The 9,037-nt window shown below is 40.4% G+C and overlaps 1 protein-coding gene across 1 annotated transcript; it reads right to left on the reverse strand.

Moving 5' to 3' along the window:
- Nucleotides 1-521: 521 nt before the first annotated feature.
- LOC110496013 (E3 ubiquitin-protein ligase RNF115) lies at nt 522-8,822 on the reverse strand. Its single transcript, XM_021571628.3, has 9 exons — nt 8,437-8,822; nt 7,112-7,170; nt 6,773-6,833; nt 6,437-6,672; nt 4,661-4,729; nt 4,457-4,529; nt 4,261-4,354; nt 3,848-3,963; nt 522-3,484 (listed from the first exon to the last, which is right to left on the reverse strand). The coding sequence occupies exons 1-9, from the start codon at nt 8,512-8,514 to the stop codon at nt 3,359-3,361; spliced, it is 912 nt and encodes a 303-aa protein (XP_021427303.2). The 5' UTR covers nt 8,515-8,822; the 3' UTR covers nt 522-3,358.
- Between the last annotated feature and the right edge of the window lie 215 nt (nt 8,823-9,037).

Genomic DNA, 9,037 nt, shown 5'->3' on the forward strand with positions numbered 1-9,037 from the left:
ATTCTGAAAGTGAAATTAAGAACTGCTGCAACAACGGCGTATCAATGCACTACGTGAACTGGAAGAAGAGATTCAACTTTCATGTTGTCTCTGTGGAATATACCCTAATTGACCTATTATTATGCATAATTGACAACATTTCACGAGAAAACGAAAGGCAGTGTTTGTGTGCGCTCTTGGATATGTTTATCCAAAATGAAGCGTCTAGACTCCCGTTGGACTCAAATTTAGAGGCGGGATGTAAATCTGTCTATTTAGAATTATAATCCAGTTGCCTTTGTTAAAAATTCAGAAAGCGTTTAATCCAATTTTAATTTGTCAATTTAGTTCGATCATGCAAACTCTTGCTTATCATTGGTCCTTGTCTTAAAATAAGCGGGACTGGGAGATGGCCTTTATGGACCCTGAGCAAAAGTTGTGCACTGTGTAGAGAATTAGGTGCCATTTGGGACATTATCTGGGACTAGGCGCTCAATGGGTAGAGTGAAGGACATGTAGTATTCAATGACACTGCTTTTCACTCCTGCTTTATGAATTTTACCATTTTTATTATCTTCAATCTTATCACCTCATTGCCAGTCGGATGTATTCGTTAACAAACATATACAGTGCCAGTCAAAAGTTTGGACACACCTACTTATCTACATTGTAAAATAATAGTAAAGACATCCAAACTATGAAATAACACATGGAATCATGTAGTAACCAAAAACGTGTTAAACAAAAATATATTTTAGATTCTTCAAAGTTGCCACCCTTTGCCTTGATGACAGCTTTGTACACTCTTGGCATTATCTCAACCAGCTTCACCTGGAATGATTTTCCAACAGTCCTGAAGAGTTCCCACATATGCTGAGCACTTGTTGGCTGCTTTACCTTCACTCTGTGGGCCAACTCATCCCAAACCATCTCAATTGGGTTGAGGTCAGGTGATTGTGGAGGCCAGGTCATCTGATGCAGCACTCCATCACTCTTCTTCTTGGTCAAATAGCCCTTACACAACCTGGAGGTGTGTTGGGTCATTGTCCTGTTGAAAAACAAATGATAGTCCAACTAAGTGAAAACAAGATGGGATGGTGTATCGCTGCAGAATGCTGTGGAAGCCATGGTGGTTAAGTGTGCATTAAATTCTAATTAAATCACAGTGTCACCAGCAAAGCAGCTCCACACCACCACACCTCCTCCTCCATGCTTCACGGTGGGAACCACACATGCGGAGATCATCCATTCACCTACTCTGCGTTTCACAAAGACATGGCGGTTGGATCCAATCATTTCAAATTTGAACTCATCAGACCAAGGACAGATTTCCACCAGTTTAATGTCCATTTCTTGTGTTTCTTGGCCCAAGCAAGTCTCTTCTTATTATTGGTGTCCTTTATTAGTGGTTTGTTTGCAGCAATTCAACCATGAAGGCCTGATTAACGCAGTTTCCTCTGAACAGTTGATGTTTAGATGTGTCTGTTACTTGAACTCTGTGAAACATTTATTTGAGCTGCAATTTCTGAGGCTGGTAACTCTAATGAACTTATCATCTGCAGCAGAGGTAACTCTGGGTTTTCCTTTCCTGTGGCGGTCCTCATGAGAGCCAGTTTCAACATAGCGCTTGATGGTTTTTGTGACTGCACTTGGAGCTTTTGAAACTTTCAAAGTTGGACTGATGGACTGTCGTTTCTCTTTGTTTATTTGAGCTGTTCTTGCCATAATATGGACTTGGTCTTTTACCAAATAGGGCTATCTTCTGTATACCACCCCTACCTTGTCACAACACAACTGATTGGCTTAAACACAAATTTAGAAGGAAAAAAGGTTCCACAAATTAACAAGGCACGCCTGTTAATTGAAATGCATTCCAGGTGACTACCTCATGAAGCTGGTTGAGAGAATGCCAAGAGTGTGCAAAGCTGTCATCAAGGCAAAGGGTGGCTACTTTGAAGAATGTCAAATCTAAAATATATTTGGATTTGTTTAACACTTCTTGGTTACTACATAATTCCATATGTGTTATTTCATAGTTTTGATGTCTTCACTATTCTAAAATGTAGAAAATAGTCAAAATAAAGAAAAACCCTTAAATGAGTAGGTGTGTCCAAACTTTTGACTGGTACTCTACATGTATATACACATATATACATATATCATATATACATACCAATACATATATAGGCCCATCATAATATGTCAAATACTAAAAACACATTTATTATTTTGCTGTGACTTGTACGTATTAAAAACAGAATGATTGAAAGAGGCAAAATACTAATGCATTAGAAAAGTGCATAAAGTTAGAACATGAAGGAGGTGGATAGTGTAAAGGACAAAGTATTAGGGTTTAATAGGGGCCATAAAGAGAGGTGGACATTATTAACAAATACTGCTATGTGAGATTAAGAGGAAGCGGGAGACGGGAGAATTTGAATTGCGTACTCCTCGCGTCATCTCCTCGCTTCATCTCCTCAACACCCATTGGATGAGAAAGCCAGATGTCCCGCCCCTCTGACCTCCTCCAATGGGTTTTGATAAGGAGGTGAGGAGAGAGGAAGTGAGGAGTATGCAATTGTGATTCTCAGTGTTTTCATTCCAATAACCCAGGGTTTCCCAAACTCGGTGCTGGGGACCCCAAGGGGTGCACGTTTTGGTTTTTGCCCTCAAATAATCAACTACTCATCCAGCTTTGATTATTTGAATCGGCATTAACCTCTCCTTCCTACGGAAGTGTGCACTCGTTCACTAGTCCCCACAAATGTGAAAGCATTGGATTGGTGTAGCATGCATGGACTGGAAGGAGTTTCCATATACCAGTCATATCCTTTCAAATCCATGAAGTGAACAAGTGTACCCTTCAGGAGAAAGGAGAGATTATTGGGATGCAACCAAAGATGTCAGCGAGAACAGTGGGCAAATGATCTAACCCAGAGCTTCAACGCAAGAGAGTGAGTTCAGCTCACCTTTTAGGATTTTCCCCAATGTATCTAATTTCATCACATTTATCACTTCTCTGTGGCTCAAGGATGTCAGTTCATGTGGTTTGAATACAAAATGAGAGCCAATCAGAACACTGGGGGAAATACCCTACGAAGGGACAAATCAAATCCATAACATTTTGTCAGAAAACAGTTGGATACTGCAGGCATATTGGAACTTTCTAAAGTCAAACAAAGTTCCCTAGTAAAATGCATTGTGAAGTGAATTTTTGAGGAGAGTTGAATTTTGACAATGAGGCACAGTTGAATTGAAATATGTCTCTTCAATAAACGCATGGCTAAAGACGAGGCATGAGGATAGAGATGAGCCTCGTTCAGGAGTAAAGGGAAGAAGAGATGCCAGACAGGTCGAAGAGAGGGAGGAGGCCTAATCCTCAAATAGCCTGTCTCTCCTCCTGAGGGTCTGTCCTGATGGAGAGGGGCTCTGGGGGTTCTGGTGGGGGCTGGGTGCTCTGGTCGACGCCGTCAAGACTTTTACGACACACAGGACAGGTATCGTGCTGTGGGAGAGATACAAAAACGTGAGACGTGACATAACATGCTTAACATTACAAGTCAAGTCTCAATACTTCTGGGCACTGTGGGACAGTTTCCCGGGCACAGATTAAGCCTTATCCTGGACTAAAAAGTACTTTCAATGGAGATTTTCCATTGCTCTTGCATTTTAGTCCAGAATTAGGCTTAATCTGGGTCCAGGAAACCACCCCTTTGTGTGTGGCACACGGTTACCCCCAGAACAATATAACCAAATACCCTACCTCAAGACAGTATATGTGACCCCAGTGACACACTCACTAACCTTCCATGACAAATGAAATACAGTGGTGTTGTAAACCCCACCAGACAACCATTCCCCTGCTTACCAGTTCAAGCCATGGCACTATGCAGTCACTGTGGAAATAATGGAGACAGGGCAGCTGTTTGACAGACTCTCCCATGGAGTACTCCTCCCTACATACTGGACACTCCAGTCTGCTATCTGAGAAAGAGGCATGAGGGGGGTTCATTAATTGTGTTCATTTTAGAATAAAGAGAGTGAACATTGACTAGTAGTGCCGGCACTACTAAAAGGCTTCTGAATGGGGTGCTTATCTGGGTAAAGACCACCTCACCTTTTATTTTTCAGAATAAAACTAAATATTGTCACAATTTTGAGAATCTATTTTGCAGGTGGTATACTGTACACTACTACTGAGCAAGATCCACACCCTCCATTCCCATAAATGCTGTGAGTGGTAGCCTATGGGTTTGGTGTTGCAGCTTGGTTGGAACACACCTGTCTGTTCTTGAGAGACGTTGACTGTGGGGAGGGATGAGATCATCTCCTTCTCTGCAGGAGGTGGACCTGTGCCCTCAAACTGACCTAACAACTAGAGTGGAGGAAATTGAGAAATGAAGAAACAGAGACAGATTGTGACTCAGCGTGCTGCCATGATTAAAGCATGGATTTTGCGCCTGGTTAGAGCACTGACCTCTGTGATAACTGCGTCTAGACCTCCCTGACCCCAGGCATAGTCCCCTGGATTTGAATGGAGCATGCCAGACCTGAGAGTGAGTGAGTGAGAGATAGACAGAGAGAGAGAGAGAGAGAGAGAGAGAGAGAGATGCTTAACATGCCTTGAAAGAGTCAAAGTAATTAAAATAATAATTATGAGATTTGAAAAATACTTATTTACAGTGCAGCTGGTGCGATGCCTGGATTTCCATTGTTGGCAAACAGACCAGCCAAAAACTGCTGCACAATACTAAAGAAATAGGCAGAGAGATTCAATCTATTTTGCACATACAGTGCCTTAAGAAAGTATTAACACCCCAAGACATTTTCCACATTTTGTGTTACAGACGGAATTTAAAATGGATTAAATTGAGATTGTGTCACTGGCCTACAGACAATAATGTTAAAGTGGAATTATATTTTTATTAGATTATTTAAAAATGAAAATATGAAATGTCTTGATTCAACCCCCTATTCAAGCCTAAATAAGCTCAGGAGTAAAAATGTTTTTTTTTTTTTTTACCTTTATTTAACTAGGCAAGTCAGTTAAGAACAAATTCTTATTTTCAATGATGGCCTAGGAACTGAACTGCCTGTTCAGGGGCAGAACGACAGATTTGTACCTTGTCAGCTCGGGGGTTTGAACTTGCAACCTTCCGGTTACTAGTCCAACGCTCTAACCACTAGGCTACATGCCGCCCCTTAACAAGTCACATAAGTTGCATGGACTCACTCTGTGTGCAATAATAGTTTGACATGATTTTTGAATGACTACCTCATCTCTGTACAAATCTAACACATCACTGAGTACCACTCTTCATATTTTCAATATTGGAGGTGCCTGCGTCACGTTATCAAGGACTAGGGAGTTGTTTTTAAATAAAAATAGAGCTAAGCACAAGCAAATTCCTAGAGGAAAACCTATACAATGGGAGACAAATTCACCTTTCAGCAGGGCAATAACCTAAAACACAAGGTCAAATATACACTGGAGTTGCTTACCAAGACGACATTGAATGTTCCTGAGTGGCCTAGTTGTCGTTTTTATTCAAATCGGCTTGAAACTGTATGGTAAGACTTGAAAATGGCTGTCCAGCAATGATCCACAACCAACTTGACAGAGCTTGAAGAATTTAAAAAAGAATAATGTGCAAATAAGTCTTAGGGACTTACACAGAAAGACTCACAGATGTAATCGCTGCCAAAGGTGATTCTAACATGTATTGGCAGGGGTGTGAATACCTATATAAATGAGATACAATATTTCTGTATTTCATTACAATTGCAAACATTTCTAAAAACATGTTTTCACTGATGGGTTTTGTGTTTAGATGGGTGAGAAAAAAATCTATATTTAATCCATTTTGAATTCAGGCTGTAACACAACAAAATGGGGAATAATTAAAGGGGTATGAATACTTTCTGAAGGCCCTGTAGAAAGAGAATACCTACTTGATTGTGATAACAATGTAATATAATGTAATATAATTATGTAGTTACAGTGAAATAACATAATATCTTTTAGGACCAAATAGTTTAATAATGATTGAAATATATTGTTGTTAATATGTGAAATGATATTCTGTGATAAACTGAAGGGAAATACTTCATTTTGGACCACTTTGATTATATAACACCATTAGGCTAATCATGTTATAGGATGTTATTATACAACAGTACAATGTCTCAATATCAATACAGGCCCTTGAGTCGAGTGAGAATAGCTTCCTAAAAACTGACATGGAGAGCTAGATAACATTGCAAAATCAGTGGTCGTTGCCACTAAGGTGGCTTGACGTCCAAGTGAAATAAAAGCCATCAGCTATACCTGCCTGGACCTATTGGCATGGGGCAAAACCATGAAAGGTAGCTAATAGAGAGTGAGTGGATAAAGGTAATGACGTTACACTGTAGACAGATCAAGATCAGTGATAAGTAATTGGTCATCTCCACTAACCCCTCCACTGCTGGCGTGTGGGACTGTCGCCTCCCCTGGCTAGGCGGACGAGAGGGGCGTTCCGGTTCAGGCACTAAAGGATCTGTGCCTCCCACAGAGGCCACAGGCACTTCAGAAGGGCCCTCTACGTCTCCCTCCACTGCGGCAGCCTGTAGATGGCTCTGGTCAGACTCAGACTCAGAGGTGGAGGGGTCCGAGAGAAGAGCAGAGTGTTCCATAAACAGCAGCTGCCACAGCTTGGAGGAAGGAGAGCAAACCAGTACATTCAGATTCAAGTTGAAGACAGGGGTAAAGGATAGAAAAAGACAAAGAGATTTTGGGATGACATTCAGGTACCTCTGAAAAGAGTGTGCCTGCATCATCATTGGCCTCTGCAGTGCTGCTGTTCTCCAAGAGACTGAAAGACAAAGATATTTCAATTATTGGAAATTAATACATTAAGAGAAATGCAAATACAATATTTTTTTAAGTAAAACTATTTTCATTTAATAAGTCTAATGTACTGTATATTATTATATCAGATATATCAGAAACTGAAATTGCACATAATACTGTACCTAAAATAGTACTGTACCTAAAATAGTACGATATTGCAAGTCCAGTATAGGCCCCTCCCTATACTATACTATAAGCAGAACAGCACGCAAACAAACAGCACAGATTTGAACACTTTACCTGGAGTCTTCTGTCACCTCCTCAATGAAATCGGACTCACACCTGGGGCATGTGAATTCCTTGAGAGAAAAAATGCAATTTCTATTTGCCCTATATACATAGACTTGGAATCACTGGCCACTTTAATAATGTTCAAATAATGTGTACATACTGCTTTACTCATCTCATGTTTATTTTCTGATTTCTATTCTACTGTATTTTAGTCAATGCCACTTCGACATTGCTCAATCTAATATTTATTTATTTATTAATTACATTATTTGACTTTTATATTTGTGTGTATTGTTGTGAAGCATTTTTAGATACTACTGCACTGTTAAGATACTACCGCATTGTTGGATCTAGGAACACAAGCATTTCGCTACACCTGCAATAACATCTGCTAAATATGTGTATGTGACCAATAACATTTGATTTGATATTTTATTTATTTCAAATCATGATGACATAACACAGGGGTGCAACTTTGGTTTTAGAAGTGGGGAGGGCAATAATTATTATACATGTTTTATCCAGTCGCTCAGGGGCGTCCGCATGGTACTAAAGCACACCATTGTCACGTTTTGTATCACATTCCAATAATACAACTGGGTGGGACAAAAATGCAATTTCAGAATTTGGGGGGGACATGTCCCCATCCCCAGTGAAAGTTGCGCTCCTTACATAACATGAGAATACAAAAGGAACACACTTGGCGGTATCAAGTGCACTACGTCAAGATGCGCGTTCATGTCAACGTAAAAAAAAGCACTGTGTCAGCTGCTCGACAAACGCGCTGGTGCGCCTGGTGGTGTGCCGAAAAGAGACACCCTGCCTGCCACAGCACCATCCCCTTCCATGCAAATGTCGCGTTCACATGCTAGTCGGAACTATAAAACTTAGAAATATCAGACTTGCTAACTGTTTGTAGTAGCCTACACGAGCTGAGTTCAACCAGTTGGCGACTTGGAAATTTCCGAGTTTCATATTTCCGACTATTACTTGAACGCGGCAATAATGTTTTTCACATGCAGTTGACACTTGCGACTACGAGCTGGTGACACAGTAGTGCTTCTAAATATGGCAACGAAGCAAACCCAAAACTTGGATCACCAGATTTCTTCGCAACAACCAATCTATCTAAAGGCGCGCACTCCATGCAACAACACTTACAACGTTGTATTTTAGTAATGACAATATTCTATCAATCACATTCAGTTTCAGATACAAAATGTTTATTTTCTTAGAATATATATCGGGAGGCGTTGCTAGCTAATACTGATACAGAAACGTCGGTCCAGAACCGGACGGGAAATGAAGGAAGAAAATCACTTATGTCAACTCACCGGGAGTTTAGGGTCGATTTCACCTTTACAACAGTGACAGAAAAAACGGTGTTGTGGTGCCGCCGCAGCCTCCGCCATCTTCACGGTAGCATACAGTCACTGACGTCTGTATGGTAGCTCAAGCCGACGGAAGGCGTAGGGACATTTGTCAGAAGGGTCATGTCAGTCCAGTCCATAGGATAGTTAATTTTTTATTTTTTACTACAGTCTACCATTTGTTCAAGATATTTTCCCAAATTCACATTTGCTAGTGAACATATTGTTCTGACTGCTCCAATCTTATTTCCCTGAGGTGATACATATCAAATGTATACTACTCAAATTTCAACCAAGTGTTGTTATTTGAGATTATTGCAGCTATATTCTAACCAATGTTGCAATAACCTAGGTTATACATAGGGCTAAGGGTCCCGTCAACATTTACAACCAAAAAATTGTGCAAATAAACACGACATGTAAACTGTATGTATGACATGTAAATACAGAACCGATTTCACTTGTTGCACCAATGACCACAAGACTGATTCGCGAAAGAAATAGCTGAAGCAAAATCTGCAGTTGTATGCTACATGACAGGCCAACCAATGAGACTATCCAAAAC

The sequence above is a fragment of the Oncorhynchus mykiss genome, chromosome 18 (assembly GCF_057628025.1).
Source record: "Oncorhynchus mykiss isolate SJ-2025 chromosome 18, ASM5762802v1, whole genome shotgun sequence".
NCBI classification, from domain to species: domain Eukaryota; kingdom Metazoa; phylum Chordata; class Actinopteri; order Salmoniformes; family Salmonidae; genus Oncorhynchus; species Oncorhynchus mykiss.